Below are 18489 nucleotides of genomic sequence, written 5' to 3' on the forward strand. Positions count from 1 at the left end.
TGTATTTCTCATGAGTAAATGTTCTTTCTGAAATCAGCCAAGCAGGGAGAAAGCTCAAAAAGGACAGGAGCTATTCTCCCAGAAAGACAAAACACATCAAATACACTGTTCGAGGCTGAGTTGTTTTCAAAACATCTTTGATTACATGTGCTATGAAGGGAAAAATAGATTTTTGTTGTTGTTGTTAATTTAGGTTGCCTTAGAGAATTTGAAGAACAGTGTTTCTATGTGAACGTCCTGTTTTCTTATTTTGGAAATACTCTATTTTTGTCAAAGAAGTCCATATGAAGTAGACAGTCTTTGCATTGTTCTTACAAAATATCTCCTTTTGTTTTTTTCTTATTTCCCACATGCATTAAGTGAAGGGACTGATATTATGGGGTTGTGTGTGTGTGTGCTGGCTGGCTGAAGTCAGCTAATGGAATACATAAAACTGGAGATATAAATAAGCAGCCAATTTTTTTTGTTCTCCTAAGTCTCACAAGTTCTCTTTCATTTCGGTTTAGCCAGTATTTTGACTGAACATGCAGTGTGCAATAACTTCATCAAAAGTTAGGTAGCAAAATAACCAACGAATATAGAAATGTTTGTAGTATCAAGGCAGCTGATTAAAGCATCCATAAGAAGTCTTCAGTATTGGACCCATTTACTTAGAAGTAAGCCACTTTGTAGGAAATTCCTCAAAAATTAATATATGTAGGAACCGGCCTGCACACACATCTTTCATGTTGCTTGTAAGCAACATTATTGGTACTTAGGTTTCTACACAAATTAATCTGCTAGCATATGATATTTGTCCTTTACAAATATATCTTATCTTACTATATAATTGAGTAAGCATGTTTCAGATGACTCACTTTATACGCTGGTGCACCACCAAAGGGTGCTTCTGCAGAGGAAAGCTCAGGCATCTCACCATATAGCTCCAGAAAACATGCTGTGGTGGGAAGCACAGGCAGGGAACTGGGGCAGAGAAGGTGGCAATGCTCTCCCCGTGCCTTAACCCAGCTGGTATTAAATGCAGAGCAGGTGGCAATGCCCACCACCACCTTAAACCAGCTGATATTAGGAGTGGAGCAGGGGGCAATACCCCCCCTTCAGCCAGCTGGTATTAGAAGTAGAACAGGTGGTAATGTCCACCACCACCTTAAAAAAGCTGGTATTAGTACTGGAGCAGGTGGCAATGCCCACCCTCACCTTAATCCAGCTGGAATTAGAAGCGGAATAGGTAGCAATGCCCACCCCCTGCCTTAAACCAGCTGATATTAGGAGCGGAGCAGGTAGCATGCCTGCCCCCTGAATTAACCCAGCTGGTATTAGAAGCAGAGCAGGAGACAATACCTGCCCCCCTTCAGCCAGCTGGGGTCAGGAGCAGAGCAGGTGGCAGTGCTGGCTGCCCACCTTAATCCAGCTGGTATTAGGAGCAGAGCAGGTTGCAATGACCACCTCCCACCTTAACACAGCCAGTAATAGGAGCGGAGCAGGTGGCAATGCCCACCCTCCACCTTAACCCAGCTGGTATTAGAAATGTAGCAGGTGCCAGTGCCCACCCCCTCCTTATCACAACTCACATTAGGTGTGGAGCAAGTGGCAATGCCCACCCCCGCTGTAACCCAGCGGGTATTAGGAGCAGTGCAGGTGGCAATGCCCACCCCCTGCCTTAACCGAGTTGGTAATAGGAGCAGATCAGATGGCAATGCCCTCTCCCCACCTTAACCCAACTGGTATTATGAGCAGAGCAAGTGTCAAAGCATAATCCCTGCCTTAACCCAGCTGGTATCAACAACGGAGTAGGTGGCAATGCCCACCCCCTTTGAACCCATTGGGATCAGGAGCAGAGCCGATGGCAATGTCCGCCCCCTGCATTATGCCAGCTGGTATTAGGAGCGGAGCAAGTGGCAATTCCCACCCCCGGCCTTAACACAGCTGGTAATAGGAGTGGAGCAGATGGCAATATCCATCCCACCCATCTTAACCCAGCTGATATTAGAGTGAAGTAGGTGGCAATGCCCACCACCCCACCTTAACCCAGCTGGGATCAGGAGCAGATCAAATGGCAATCCTAACCCTCCTTCACCCGACTGGGATCAGGAGTGGACAGGTGACAATTCCCTCCCTGCCCTAACCCAGCTGGTGTTAGTGATGTAGCAGGTGGCAATGCCCACCCCCCGACATCACCCATTTGGGATCAGGAGTGGAGCAAGTGGCAATGCCCACCTCGCGCCTTCACCTGGCTGGTATCAGGTGCAGAGCAGGAGGCAATGCGCTTCTTCCCTTCTCTCAGCTGGGATAAGGAGCAGAGCAGGTGGCAATGCCCAACTGTCTTCTCTCTGCCAGAGTCAGGAGTCAATCATGCAGCAACCCCTGCCACCCCCTTCAACCTACTGGAATAAGACACTGATCAGACAGCAATGCACACCTCATCTTCACCCTGTCGGAATCAAGCACCAAGCAGGCAGCAATCTCCACCTCCCTTCAACCTGCCAGAATCAGGCACAAAGCAGGTGGCAATGCCCACACCCCTTTCACCCAGCTGGGATCAGGAGCAGAGCAGGTAGCAAAGCCCACCGCCCACTTTCACCTGTCAGGATCAGGCATGGAGCAGGAGACAATGTGTGTTCCTCCCTTCACCCAGCGGAGAGCAAGTGGCAATACCCACACCCTTCACCCAGCTGGGATCAGGCTCAGAGCAGGCAGCAATGCCTGTCCCCTTCACCCAGCCGTAGTCAGCTGCAGAACAGGAGGCAATGCCCCCCCTTTACCCAGCAAGCATGTATCACACATGGAGCAGGTAGCAAAGCCCACCACCCCTTCACATGGCCAAGATTAGGCAGATCAGGTGTGGAACAGATGACAATGCCCACCCTACTCTTTCACCAGCTGGAATCAGTGACAGATGAGGAGCGAATGCCTGCCTGCTCACCCTCCCCTTTCTAGAGCCCATTTTATTTTTTCCCCACAACAGGCTTTGTTGCTAGTATATTCTAAAGTACAAGATGCCAACTGTAGGCTAGTTTTAAGACGTGAATCCAAGGAATCACAGCTTCCCTTTGAGAAACTTGTCATAACATATATTTATATATCTAAATATGTACAAACATATACACATCACTATTTGGGCTGTCTTTGTAAACTGGATGGTACATAGTCAATGGTACAACCTTCTGGTTATCACAATAGCTGCAGGGAACAAAGAGAAGCTGTGAGTGCAGGAATTGCTGCCACGTTTCTCCATTGCCCCATCCTCAATTGGACAGAAGAAATAAGTGGGAGTTTTTATATGAGATGCTGAGTTAAGAACATAAATGAATGCATAATTTGATGTATCTGGAGAAAGCCTTGGTACTTGGAAGAAAACGAAATAGTATGTTGCTGAGATTTTCAAGCAACTTGTGCTAGAAATTGTCAAGTGTAAACTGAATCTTTAGCTACACAAGACATCTTACATGGGAACACTCAAGTGACTCAGGGCCAAGCTACACATGACGAATGACACTTGAACAGCAAGTGTATTTCTCCCTGTTCACTTGCCCTCCACTCAATCCACTTGCCGTTCAAGTGTCATTCGTCATGTGTAGCTTGGCCCTCAGTCTTATATTCAAGTGTACTCTGTCTAGACATGGACACTAACGGAAAAACAAACAAACAAGCTGTTCGTTGTTTTTTGCCATCCACGAACAATGAACAATGAACAGTAAGGAACATAACCCTGTTCACAAACATGTTCACTGTTCGTTGTTCGTGGCCCCTTAAAAATCCCTTTAAACTATCAGCTGGCAGGTTGCAGGGCCACCTGCCAGCTGATAGTTTAAAGGGCCCTTTCCTGCCATGTGCAAGGGGCAGGGCCCCTTAAACACCCTACAAACTGTCCTTCCCAATGTCCAATACCCACCAAATTTGCAGGGGACATAGTCCTCACTGTCCTCCAAAGACCCCCCCAAGTTTCAGAGAGATTACACCCCGGAAAAGGCATGATCCATGTGTCCCCCCCTTTGCTGTCATTTTCTGCTCACAGTGGCAAAAATGGGACTGCCTGTTGGAAGGCAGCTACTTTGAGGGGTAACAAACTGACCTTCCCAATGTCCAATTCCCACCAAATTTGCAGGGGACATAGTCCTTACTGTCCTCCGAAGACCCCCCTCCCCCACGTTTCAGAGAGATTGCACCCCGGGAAAGGCATGATGCATGGATCCTTCCCTTTGTTGTCATTTTCGCTTCACAGTGGCAAAAATGGGACTGTCTGCTGGAAGTACTTTGAAGAGTTAAAGCCAAAAGGAAAGCCAGTAGGAGTTCAGACAGAGTTCAGTCCCTTCCGTTGCCAGGGGAATTGATTGAAAGGCCCCAGACTGTCTGGCTTGACGAACGGCTGATGAAGGCAACGAACGAGGCTTGCAATGACCACTTGTTCATTTAGAATGGAGCCTCACGAACGGCTTGTTCGCGAACAGACGAATGGGCTGTTTGTGGGTTTTTCCCGTTCCTAATGCTGTTCATGCCCATGTCTAACTCTGTCTCTCTAGCAATGCATGTGTATTCACAATGTGAGAAAAAGTGTAAGATCTTTCACTTGAGCGTCCCTATGTAAGATGTTTTGTTTGTAGAGAGACTCCATGTCTTTAGGGGGATTGGGTACTAGTCTGCATTTCTATACCCTGTGAACTCCACCCCTCCAAGTCACGCTCACACAACCTTTATTGGCATGTCAGAGCAAAAAAAGGTACATTAAAATTAGTTGATAGCTTCCCTGATACAGATTGCAGATTGAAGAAAACTAGCCACGTTAGAGGTTATAGAAAAGTTGTGACCAGATAGTAATCGCTGGACCGTGACATTATCAGAAAAGCTGCACCATGAATAAAGAAGGGAGTTCAAAAGTTTGTCTCAGATCTTAGAATAAAATAAACAGTATAATAGAACATGGGAAACAGATTCAATGACACCCAGGCCACAAGGCATTTTCTGAGTTCATAAGGGGTCCCAAGTCAAATCCTATTAAACTGGTCCTGCAAATGTTTGGATATATTTAGATTTATCTAGATAGATAAATATCTAGAAATCATGCCATGAAGATGCCATTGTTCCATGAGTTTTGCGCAATTTTGTACGCCAGTTAAGATGTGTGGGAATGGCCCTAATTGAAAAGAATTGTCTTCACCATCCTCTGGAGAACAGACATAGAAGAGGGAAGATTTGGCTTTGTGGGGCACGTAATTACAAAGCTTGGTGACTACAGCTGAAAAAGCATTTTCTATCATACAAATCAACCTTGCCTCAGTCAAATCGGATATGCAGAAAAAAGCAGAACCAGTTGATTGTAGGCGGCATGCAAGTTCATGGGATAGAGGAGGTAACTCTTTGTTCAGTTTAAGAGCTTTGGAAAGGTGACCTCTTCCTGCTGAAGGGAAGGGCACATTTAGTTTTGAATAGGCACAAAAATAGTCAGGTAGAGGCTATTAGTTGTGCTGTACCTGTATGTTTGAAAAATACCTGTATGTTTTTTTTTTTTTCAAAAAAGAAGAAAATCCACCACCACCCCCATTGATGAGATGCTGGTTCTCACTCTTGCGAAAAGAACCAAAAGTGACCTTAGGGTCAAGCTAAACATCCAAGTTTCCACAGACCCAGCTCAGGTTCCTGCAGCCACACGACAGCTGTGGAGAATGACATTTAAAAAATAAAGGAGCCCAAATGGCCTCAGCATGCCCACACGGGGGAAGGAAATGCCTCTAACTCTCCCTTCAAACTGTTTTCCAAAATAGTAAGCAGGGGAGGGATCTCTCTTTTTGCTGTTCTATGTGGAGTATTCTGTGCACATGGAACAGTAAAAACAGCAAAATATCTTCCCCCTGTGCTACTTTGACATGAGGAAACAGTGGAGGGGGAGGAGCTCTTCCTTCCCTTGTGGTGACATTCCAAGGGTCATTCCAGGGTCTGGAGATCCTGGACCCAACTCTTTAAAAAACTGCACATCTAACTGGACCCTTAGACAGATATATATACTTTTAAGTAGGAACTGATCTTCTAGCAGCAGAGAGGACTTACAGGTTTGTTTGGTGGAACTGGATAAAAACAATAACAGACAAAGGAGAAATCACACATCATTTGCCATTAAGACGCTAATTTGTCATTGAAGTTTAAATAGACATCACAGCAGATGTAAAACAGATAACAGAATTCAGAATTTTTTTAAAAAAAATGAAATAAAGAGGGAAGAACCAAACTTGCCACACTGGAGCATCCTAGACGGAAATAATGTAACACCATTTAAAACAATTTATTCCTCTCAGTCTGCTGCACAAAGCTTCCTAAAATAGTAAACTTCTCACTGAGCTCCAGGGAATCCTAATATTCACTGAAAGCTAATCCATGACTGAGATCAGTAATGCCAGACAAATTTCAGTGAAAGACAACCTGCCTACAGCTATTGTAACACATGAAGCTGCTTACTGTATATGGCATTAGACCCTTGGCCTAGCTCTCCACAGACTCAGGGCCAAGCTACAAGTGATGAATGACACTTGAACGGCAAGTGGATTGAGTGGAGAGCAAGTGAACAGGGAGAAATACACTTGCCGTTCAAGTGTCATTCGTCACTTGTAGCTTGGCCCCCAGACATGTCTTTCACATTACCTATTGGCCCTTTTATCTGGAAATGCCACAGACTGAACCTGAAAGCTTTTTAATACAAAGAAAATGTTCTGTCCTTGAGCCAGTTCCCCTCCCCCCCCAACCCCCATAATACGCAACAGTAGAATAGTGCTGTTCTATTCTCAGTCAGGGTCATGGACAGACTTACACCTTTCGAACATTACTCAGAATCCTTATCTATACACAGAGGATCCTTGCAGAAGAGTTTGTGAGGAAGTGTTCCCTGAAGGTAGCATTTATTAATCAGGGAAGTACAACACATATTATTAGGTGCATGAAGAATTGGCACTAGAGATGTGCATTAGAAAAGGAATCTTGCCCATGATATTTCATCCAGTTTTATTTTTATAGAACACTGTGGAATTTCAAATTTTTGTCCTGTATGACCACATTAGACCTGAAGGGAAGGGACCTTGACAATGTTTTATCTGAAGGACGGCATCTCTAACTGTGCGGAACACGTCTCTTCATACCGCACTGCAGTGTCAGCATTAGGCATGAGTGAAAAGTGCTGAGGTGGGGACTTGAAGCCCATAATGTTTTTTTGTCCAGAGATTAGAGCACTGTAGTTGAGGGAGGGAGAAAGTACTCTAATAAAACTGGAAAGGAAAATGGAACTGTCAAATAATTTCCAAGTACAAGCATGATAAAAAATACTTTTAGTGTTGATTTAAAGGTCACCCATAGTTTGAACTAGTCAGCTGTGGCAACTCTCCTTCTTGGATGTTAACAGTTATGGGAAATAAAAATGAAAAATTGACAGACAAATGATAATCCATTAATTGATGAGAAGGAGACATGGGAAGATGTGTGTGTGTGTGGGGGGGGGTTACCCTTCACACTTTTTATGTAGGAGATCTTTTAGGCTGGCTACAATTGTGCTTTCTGAGCTTTTCTAAAGGATAAAATGAGTTTCCCTTGTGCCATAGAAGTCAAGCTCTGTGTAAATCTCTTTGAAATTGATGGCTTTTACATGCTCAGGACTTCATAGCAGCATGTTCTCTTTCTCTGTTTTTAATTAATCCTCTATGGTATGCCCAATAAATAGGGCTGCCAGGCCTTCTGCTATGGTTGGAAGCCTCCTATCAGAAGCTGTAGGTACCTGCCACTCCAAGTAGTGGCAGGGGAAAAAGAAAAAGAAACTAGCGATATTGGCTATCCTGCAATGTCACTTAGAGGGAAATAGAGTTTCCAACAATTCCTAGAGTTACCATACGTCACTTTAGGGTTTTCTCCAAAAGTGACAGTAGGGACACAGCCACTATCTTGCCCCTCCATGTCCCTGCCCCAACTCTCCCACTGGTTGCCTGGGATATAATAGTAATCTAAGGGGGAGCAGGAATGGCTAACTGGAACCTTTCTTCTTGCATCTGAATAGCAAATAATGGTGAGCAACCAACTGCAGTGTTGCCTTCATGGCCTTCTTGTGGGCAGCACCTAGTGGAAAAATGTCCTGCCCCTCTAAGGGACTGCTCACATGTGTCCTGAACTCGTGTGATTGGGGGAAACCCAACTCAACCTGTTTTTAATGTGTGAATGCACTCATCTTCAAAATGGTTTTGGGGAAAGAAAAGGGCTTCCATGTGCATGTGTGGCTTTGTCTGTCCTTGCTTTCAACCCAGCATGTTTCGGCAAATAGAAAAGAGCTGTGGGGGGGGGGGGGACTCTGTCTGTTCCTGCATATCCTTAGAGGTATGGTTCACCCTTAGAACCATGGCGACTTTTCCCCAAGCTTGCACACGCTATCGTTTGCCAACTATGTGCATAGTTTTTGTTTACTGGGTCTTCTGAGTATTTACAAGGACCACACTTGAGCTGATGTTGAGCTGACCCTTTTTTTATTTTCTGGTATATGAATGCTTAAAGCACTTCTGAAGAAACCTCCTACTCCTCTCAATCTCCACACAGTTCTTTCCCCAAGCTCTTCCCCTTCCTTCTTCACTTTTCCATTCAGCCGCAAAATCCTGCTTGCATATTATGATGAAAATGCCCCACCTTTCCCCAAAGCGGGGAAAAGGTGGGAACAATGGGCTGTGCAGAAACAACCTCTTTCTCTTACGGCCTGTTACACATGTCTCCGGGGATACAAAAGAAGAAGAGAGAGAAAGAGAAAGAGTCCACCCCTGCCCCCTATTTTGAAGGTGAATACAGTCACGCATTAAGCTCAAAGCTTTTCATGGCATGGAGGTAAATATCATCTGGTAAATATCATCTCTTTAAGTCTCTGTTAAAGGAGTAAGACATCTTTGTCTTCAGGCAGTCAACAACCCTAAGAGTCCTCTTGGAACCATCTATCTTAGGGCCAAGCTACACATGACGAATGACACTTGAATGGCAAGTGGATTGAGTGGAGGGCAAGTGAACAGGGAGAAATACACTTGCTGTTCAAGTGTCATTCGTCATGTGTAGCTTGGCCCTAAGTACTGTTGGGAAACTGTATGTGCCTTCCGTAGACCTTATATCCCATCCAGCAGGACGGTTCTGTTCTGTTCAGAAGTTACGCAGGGCTGCCTTAAACTCTAAATGTGTTGTGTTCTCACATATGCATTTTAAAAAAGTAAAACATGAGTAAGGAAACACCTTATTATGTATTATGCCAGCACATGTACCACTGGAGAGATTGCCCACAGTTGTAATCATGCATTTTCTGCTGCCTAATGTGTAAACTGATTATTCAGATTAATACAGCTTCACAAAGAGACATTTTATCACCTATATGGACATGTAACAAAGCCAAAAAAATTTAGATGATTATTATAATATCATCAGAATAATTTATTCTGAAAATCTCAATGATTAATATAAAATTGAAACTGGAAGCTTTTTGCTGGGACTAATGGATAAACAGTTACAAATCACTCATTGAACTTTGATTATTATATAATAACCAGAGGAGTTAGCTGTGTTAGTCTTAGAGATGCTCATCCTCCAGTGTGATATATGCCCTCATGTGCCAGCAATGTCCATTCGCTCTGTACATTGGACAAACCAGCCAACCTCTGCGCAAAAGGATAAATAGACACAAATCTGACATTAAAAATGGCAACATGCAGAAACTAGTGGGAGAATACTTCAATCTACCAGGACATCACCATAGTTTAACAGAAACCTTTCAAAAACAAAATCCAACAGGAAACTGCTGAATGGGAATTCATATGTAAATTTGACTCAGTCAGACTTGGATTGAATAGAGACTATGAATGGTTATCTCATTATTAGAAGTTACTGCCTTTCAGGCACTCTTTCAAATTCAGCTATGGAGGGGAGGGGGTCACACCCTCCCCTCCATAGCTGAAAATTACAAAAGATAACAAAAAGGTTCAATCAGAAAGCATAAGTCATACAGTGATAATGCAGTAGGATGAGGATTACAGAATTTAGGAAAAAATAAAAACAGAAAATTGTCTAAGGCAATATGTAACATAGGCTGTTTCCTCACATCCTTAAAATAGTGGCACACTCCTGAAACACTGGCAGCTTCTTCATGTGATATGCGCCGAAAAAATTCCCTGCATCCATTTTAAATAAAAATCACATGAAGAAGTCGCCAGCATTCCGGGAGTGTGCCACTATTTTAAGGACATGAGGAAACAGCCATACACAATGCAGATAATGGATTGTTACAAAGGTAGAAGACAGTCCAGTAAAAGCAAGGTGACACTCTAAATGTTGCAGTAGACTACAATCCCTTATAAAAGTGCTCCCCTGGGACAGTTCCATTGTACTGCAAGTCTGACCTCTTTATAAAATGTCTTCCTGAACAATTCTGTTTTACATTTGGCAGAATGGTAGAAATGGGGGAGCCTTCCTAACTTCAGGCAGGTTGTTCCACATAGTGGGATCTACAACAGAGAATGCATATATATGGTTGGACACTTGCCAGCGTTACCCATTTTCAGGGAGACACATCATCTTAAGTCTTTGATTTCAACGTTGGTTTGCAAACCCACTTAAAACTATAGTTTGAAACTATGATTGAGAGGGCAACTCTGATTAGAGCTAACCCTGCTTAGTGCAAAAATAGATGTAATATTGCATCATGCTTAAAAAGAAGCAGTGGAAGATGAGGGGGAAGAGAGGGTAGGAGAAAAGGAAGGTCTGAGTTGGGGAAGCAAGCATGTAAGCCGTTGGCAAACTCTGTGTGTAGATCAATGTTAAAATATTTAGGAAAGCTGCATTTACAGTAAGTATTATTCTCAATACTCAACAGCTTTCCCCATCTTTCTGAATACTAACCTTTAGCGCTCAAGAGAAAGGAGACATTGCTATATATATCTACAGTTGAATAAAGCAAATATTTAAGGTTCAGGGAATGACATTTTAAAGCTTTTTGCTAGAGGGGAAGAAAACCAACATTTGCAGTAACAACACTTTGGACAGATGTAAAAGGCGCAGAAATGTCAAACAAATTGCCATCACTGACCGTTTCATTATGTGCACCAGCATCAGCCGGTTAAACATTGTTTTCAGAGGTTCGGCACTGAATGGCAATAACCGTTAAGACCGTATAGTATATGGTGTGTTTCCGTTTGGTTGCTACTGGTTTTGTGCAAGCCATATGGCAATCAATGGGGTGGAAACAGGCAGATGATAATGAAACACATTTGCTAGTAAAAGATATTGCTCACAAAACAGGAACTGGTGAATTGATATTTACGGAAGCTTTCATTATTACTTAAATATGGAGAATAACCTCTTGAGTACTGTTGAGAAATGGCTTTAAAAAAACATGAACGATTCAGCAGTCCTTCCATATTTTATGTAATAATAAATTATACTTACCAACTCGAGACTTTTCAGGGACACTGGCTGTGTAAATGTCCTTGGTAAATTTAGGTTCATTGTCATTGATATCATGGATTTTAATAATAAATTCCGATTCTGGCTCTACTTGTCTTCCAGTCTTTCGGTCTATCGCCTTAGCCCGTAGTACATACAGGGACTTTTCTTCTCTGTCCAGCTTTTTTGCTGCATGAATATCTCCTGTATTTTCATCTATAACGAATACACTGCCAGCTCCATCTCCTGTTAATATGTATTTTAAATTTCCATCTCCTTTATCTTGGTCGGTGTGTAGCTTCAGGGGAAAAAAAAAGAAGTCTATAAATATATGCATTGTTATTACAGACCCAGTCTTTCAAAATAAGTCTCCAGAAATCTTGTCTATAATTGGGGTCACCATTGGTTATCTTCTATCTCGCTATTGAGAAGAAGGGGGAGGATTACAAATCTGAGGCTTTGGTCACACATGCAAAATAACTCTAAACAAATTGATATGGAATGCAAGGATGCGGAAGATAAGGTATTAGCAGTTAAAACTAAGAATATGATGTCAAATAAAATATCATTTTTTCATCATTCTTCCACACTCTGAGAGTTTTAGAAGGTCTATCAACTTGTTTTCAGTGAGATTTCTTTTTTTTTTTAAATCCCAAAGACCTAGGCTAGGATTCAAATAACTGTTTTAGGCATACAATGGGAATTATAGGGTTTGTCATGTTGCATTGGGAGCTGCTGTCTGAGAACCCCAAGGTCAGAGCCATCTTGGGTATGCCATCTTCTGGTTCCTTGGGTATAAGAAGAATCCTTGCACCTCTATTTATTTATTTATTTTAGTACGAGCAATGTATTCTCCCTTTTACCAGGCTCAGGCTATCCTCAAAGCTCCCTACAATAACTGTTTTGCAGCCTTGCTAGAAAGCTGGGAAAGTAGGTGCTCCAGGCTGTCTCTTCCTGGAGGCTCCTACAGAGGTGTGGAGCAACCAATGAAAATTATAATGAATGCTTTTGTAGTTAGCACACAGAACAAGGCTAGGGATGACACAGTTTCCAATCCTAACTCAGATGTAAAACTCACTGAATAAACTCAGCCCCATTTACAACGTCTTAGTTCAGTCTACCACACTTGGAAGGTTGCAAAGATAACATATTGAGAAAGGGTTGGTGGATCATGTGCTCTGAGTTCCTTGGAGAAAGGGTGGGATAAAAATCTAATACATAATGTTAACAAATAAGTGGGTTGTAAGGATTGGAATGTTTGCATGTTTCCTTGTAAATATATGTAAAATGACTAATTTAAACTTGCCTTTTCCCCAACTTTTCCAAAATTTATTCATAAATAAATAATAACTGTTGTTGAAATTGTGTATTTTTATCTACAGTACTTCTGGCCGTAAGTGGGCTTACCATAAAAGTTCAATAAAAAGGGTTAAGACGCACACAATCCCAGCTTTAAATCATGAAGTACTATAACAGCTGCACAAATGAAACATAGGTAAAAGTAAAATAAGTGGGGACAGGACACGGACTTAAATTTATGAATAATTCCTGATATTTTGTTATCCCTTCAGTTTGGTAATTGCCATGGTGTAACAAACACAGTGGGTTGGATATCCAAGGCTTTTGTTCCACTAAAAGTGGAGACTTCTATTGGTGCAAGAAGTCTTTCTGCAGATGAAACACACCTCTTCCATAAGGGGAATATTCCATCAAAGCAAATCTTTAAATACAATTCAATGTCTTTACAAGACCATCGCTGTCTTACTTATAGTCATGAAATATATCCATAGGGATCTTTGGTATTGACTGTATTCTGCTTTTACTAATAACAATAGTATTTAGCATGTGCTTCTGTACAGTTTTCAGTAATTATTTAAATTATATTTTAATTTTCACATCCCTCCCATTTCTGTTCTCGGAAAAAGCCAATAGGTCTACTAGAATGTGTTGTTCTTTCCCTGTGATTAAAGAAGGCTGTGGACTTGACTGCATACTTCATTTGAGCAAGTAAAAATGGAACACTGATAATCTATCGCAATAAATAAACAAACACACACACAAACAGCAAACACTATAAACTGCAAGACAATGTAGCGAGGTGCATCTTTGCAGCAAGTGCAAGACGACTCCACAACCTGATCAGAAGAAATACTTAACATCACAAGATGGAAATTGCAGTTCTGAATATGTGTGGCATTATGACTTGAACTAAGTTTATATCAACATCAGATCATATCACTCTCTGTGCTTATCCAGTTTGGGATGCAGGGTATGAAGTCTTTCTTGCATCAAAACCTTTTTGTCTGTCATGGAAGGGGGTTGTTTTTTGAATGAGGGTGATTTTTTTAATGTTCCCTTGAGCATAAAACTAACTAATTAACAACACACAGTTCCTCCACTTGTATTTTGAATGTGTGTTTCACCTTTAAAGGTGAAACACACCTTTAACTACTTTAACACACCTTTATTTCACTACTTCATTGGAAGAGTCCTGCTGGATCAGTCCAATAGTCCTTCATGCTCCTTCCCACATTGGCCAATCTGATGTCTCCATGAGATCTACAAGCAGGATATGAGATCAACAGCTCTATCCTGTTCTTACCATCCTAGCAGCAGGTTTTCAGAGGCACAGTGCTTGTGAGCATCATGGTCTTATTTAGTCCTCATGGCGGGTTGCCATGGATAGAACTATTGTCCATCTATTTTGGGGGGAATTTGAATTGTTAATTCAGTACAAGTACTGCTTCGGTATGTTTTCAGTTGTTCTACTGCTGGCCAAGTCAGTCTTTATGAACAGAACAATGTTTATTGCATGTTGCCAAAGGTCATCACAACTAGGCAAACAAAACATATAAGTAACGCATGATCAATAAACAATAAAACAATAATGTTAAAATGCAATAAAGTACATTAAAACACATTAGCTAGTCTTTACTAAATAAAGGTAGTAGCTAGGGATGAGTGGATTTCCCCAGTTCCATTCTTTTATTATTCTGAATTTCTCACTGCGCTGGGTCTACTCCTGCATAATCCAGTTTATCAAGGAAATTTTCTAAAATTATTTAGAGATGCTTTCAGTTACTAATACATGTATGCACGCATGCATTCAGTACAAATGCCTCAAAATAAAAATCTCAGACTTTGTGTGGGCAGGCAAGAAACCCTGTGTGAAAATGAAAGTATTATAAGATTCGAAAGAAAAAGGTGGACTGCAACTGCCAAATATAAGGTTATACTACGAAGCAATATGTTTGGTATGGTTAAAAGATTGGATAATGCTAAAAGACTGTAAATTGCTGGCTTTGGAGGGACATAAAAAACTGTTTGGATGGCATGCATATCTATGGTATGACAACGTAATCCGGCACTCCAGGCAGCAGCTTCGCTGCATTCAGCCTGGGGCCGTAATTTGCAGGCTTGTGGGAGGGAGACAGACCCCCTCCCTCCATCCGGGCATTCTGGCCGAGGGCGGAGCCAGACGCCTTAGAGACTGCTCTGCTGTCCTGGCCAGCAGTCGCGTTCTTCGCTCGGCCCGCCCGCCTCACCCTGTTGCAGGGCAGGATTAGCTGGCTGCCGTTTCTGGAGCCAGGTAGGAATTTTTTGCCCCCTGCCTGAATTGGCAATTGTGCGGGGGGGGGGGGTGTTCGCCTACCTTGCACTGTTGGCAGTGGTCTGAGGCTTTGGCCGGGGGTTGCCCCTGGCAGGAGTTTTGGGTAATAGGGAGCGGGCCGGTGAGCACCCAGAGGCATTTCCCCATAGGGGAAACAGGGTCTGCCAACAGAGCGGTACGCTTGTGACAGCTACCATTGCACAGGCAGATGCCTGCGGGGATCCCCAGGCACCAGTCCTTCCCTCATGCTGTATGGCTGGGGCGTTAGGAGCTTGATGGGGGGATCCAGTAGCCTAGCTGGCCGGGAGGCAGCCATTCCTTGAATGGCCTAATCCCGGGGCTGTGGGGCTCGCCCAGGCAGGTCAAGGTGGAGGTCCAGAGTGGACCCCGTGGCTTGACCTGTACCACTTAGTTTGCCCTTGCCATTGTTTATGTTATGTTATTCAATAAATGGCCATTTAGTTCCAAGCCTGTGTCTGTCTCTTCATTCCCACTAAGTTTGCAAAAGCGGACTCTATGTTTTTGCATCATTATATTAGAAGAAGCCTTTTCACAATCTGGAAGAAATACAAGGACTATATGGAAGATGGTATCCCCTCATGGGTGGTACCATACGAAGTAATAGATCCAAGAGCTGTTTATAGTGAACAACAATGTTTAACCTATAAAGAGATAACAATAATGGAACATAAAAGGTTAAAAATAAAAACGCAAGAAGAGTTATCTCCTCATTATGGATGGTTTCAATATAGGCAAATCAGAGCTCTTTACAACTCAGACTGTTCAAAAGGAGGAATAAGATTGGAAAAGTCGGAATTAGAAGAAGTGATTTCACAAGAAGGTAAAAAAGAATTTTCCAAAATTTATAAAATACTTCTAAAATGGCACACGGAAGATGAAACGGTTAAAGTCCAGATGGTGAAATGGGCAATAAATTTTCATAAAGAAATAACAATGGAAGCTTGGGAGCATTTGTGGAAAAATACACTGAAGATTTCAACTTGTACAAATATTAAAGAGAATGTATATAAAATGATGTACAGGTGGTATCTAACACCAAAGAAAATTGTGCGAGGAAATACCAATATGTCAGACAGATGCTGGAAATGTAAAAAGCATGAAGGATCATTATACCATATGTGGTGGACTTGTGAGGTAGCTAAGGGAGATATAATTGAAGTAATTAATGAGGTTTTGCAAACCCAAATAAATAAGAACCCAGTATTGCTGCTACTGAACTTGGAAATGGAAGATGTTCCAATGCAGTACAGAACATTGTTATTTTACATGACTACAGCAGCAAGACTTTTATATGCGCAGAAATGGAAAGTACAAGAAATACCAACTACAGAAGATTGGATCTACAAATTGCTGTACATGGCTGAGATGGACAAAATGACAAGAAAACTCAAAGACCTTGATCCAGGAGAATATATTGCAGATTGGGGGAAATTGAAACAATATCTAGAAAAAAAATGGGATGTGAAAGGAGGACTGTGGCAGTTTGAGAACTATTAATTTGTGATTTCTTAAATAGAAGAGAGAAGTAACTTTACCATTAATGGGAAAATTTAGCTATTAATTAACCTAAGCTAGTACTACTATTAAGAGACTTTATCAAAAATATACAGTTTAAACAGTGATGTAGAGAATGGATATATTAGTGGATTTGATAGAGTATATATAAGAGAATTTGAATATGCTTAGAGTAAGAGATATAATACATATATGATTTAGAAGAATTTAATGGAAAATAAGTTAAGTAATAAGATAGGTTAAGGGTTGGAAAGCTGTTGGAAGTCTACAAGGAGGGGGGAGGGAAAGGGTGGGGGTTGAAATAAATTAGGTATGATGGGGAGTGTATGTAATAATTATGTACTCACCAATAATTTTTTAAAAAAAAAAGAAGAAGTAAAAATGCCTCAAAATAGTAGTATTAATGAAACAGTGTATAATTGCGTTAAGACTGCTTTTTGTAGCATGTGTCAAGAATGCTTTTTGGAGTGTTTCATTAATACGCACACGAACACTGGAAAAAAATGGATATTGGTTGCTAATGTATCTGTACTACTTGGAAAATATGGCCATGTGAATCAGAACTCCAAAATCCATGCAGAAGTTCAAATGAGAATTTCAGAAATGTCTGCAAATGGACAATGATACAACATCTGCATCCTTTCTTGTGTCCCTGCATCTGTAAGCACACCTGTAGTATACTATATTACTTATTCTAAACTCATTTGCAAACCTGCTTGAAAATGGTAAATGATTACAGTTATGACATCAAATGCCAACTTATCAGTGAAAATAGACACCTCAATGCACCTTCTGTGTGCTGCCTTAGTTATGCTTACCATTCCTATCCTTTGGTGGCTACACAAATCAGTTGTCATAAAATCTATCACAGCGACATGATGATATCTTTCATTTTCTACCAGATGTTAGCCTCCCCTCCCCAAATCTCACTTTATTAATGTAGATAATTCCAATAATTTATGTACTCAGCATATATGTGTGTGTTTACTTTGAAAAATAGTATGGCACAGCCACCGCCTCCCCACACACCTTGGCGGTAATTCAGTAGTTATTATTTTTACTGCTCTTGAAATATTTTTTTTAATGAAAAGCACCACATGGTTAGTATTACCATTCGGATAGGTAGACTTATCTAAATGCAAAATACCGTGCATTAATTTCAACCACAAACATGGCCCTGTTCATGAATATGTTCATGGTTGGCTGTTTGTGGGGGCCAGCAGGCTCTCCTCCAGCCATCATCCAAGTTTGGTCAAGATCCCTACTGCACCACTCCCAGAAACCTGACCAGAGCAGACAGCAGGAAAGGTACCAATAATAAATAACAGCTTGGCCCAGAGCCTGGCAGCAGCCCTGGAACTTGAAGGGGTAGATCCCTACCCCACCACACACAAAGAAAATTCAAGCTCCAATGCACTCTATCAAAATGCCAACAGCAGCTGTCTCTCCCCCTCTGCACTGTCTGTAAAGTCAGAGCTGGGAGCCCCCCACCCCCCTGCTCTTTGCTCACTTGTTGTAACAAATTTGGAGCTCCACACTTGAAAGGAGCTCCACACTTGAAAGGAAGAAAGAAAGCTCATTGGGCTTAGATTGGGGTTTCCAGGGCCACAGCAGGAGTTTAGACAGAGTTCATACAATCCCTGCCTAAGTTGCCAAGGGAATTGATCACAGGTGCCAAACAACAAGACGAACAGCAACAAACGAGGCTTGCAACAACCACCTGTTCATTTAGAATGGGGCCTCACAAACAGCTTGTTCGCGAACAGCATATTAGGCTGTTTGTGGGGGGTTTTTTGTTCATATTGCTGTTCGTGCCCATTTCTAATGGCCGGTCAGATTAACCTTTTTGCTGATCTTATCAAAGGCAAAGAAAGCTCATTTGACAAAATAGCCTCCAATTTGAGACAACCATTGTG

General features: G+C 41.9%; 1 protein-coding gene across 4 annotated transcripts in view; it reads right to left on the reverse strand.

Annotated features, from left to right (window-relative positions):
• Nucleotides 1-18489, reverse strand: part of CDH9 (cadherin 9) — a 132918-nt gene that overhangs the window by 78487 nt on the left and 35942 nt on the right. For all 4 annotated transcript variants that reach the window (XM_054984648.1, XM_054984647.1, XM_054984646.1 and 1 more), the window contains exon 2: nucleotides 11431-11725. In XM_054984648.1, coding sequence (XP_054840623.1) covers nucleotides 11431-11725 — 295 coding nt within the window. The remainder of the gene's footprint in view (nucleotides 1-11430; nucleotides 11726-18489) is intronic.

This window comes from Eublepharis macularius, chromosome 7, assembly GCF_028583425.1.
Source record: "Eublepharis macularius isolate TG4126 chromosome 7, MPM_Emac_v1.0, whole genome shotgun sequence".
Taxonomy (NCBI): domain Eukaryota; kingdom Metazoa; phylum Chordata; class Lepidosauria; order Squamata; family Eublepharidae; genus Eublepharis; species Eublepharis macularius.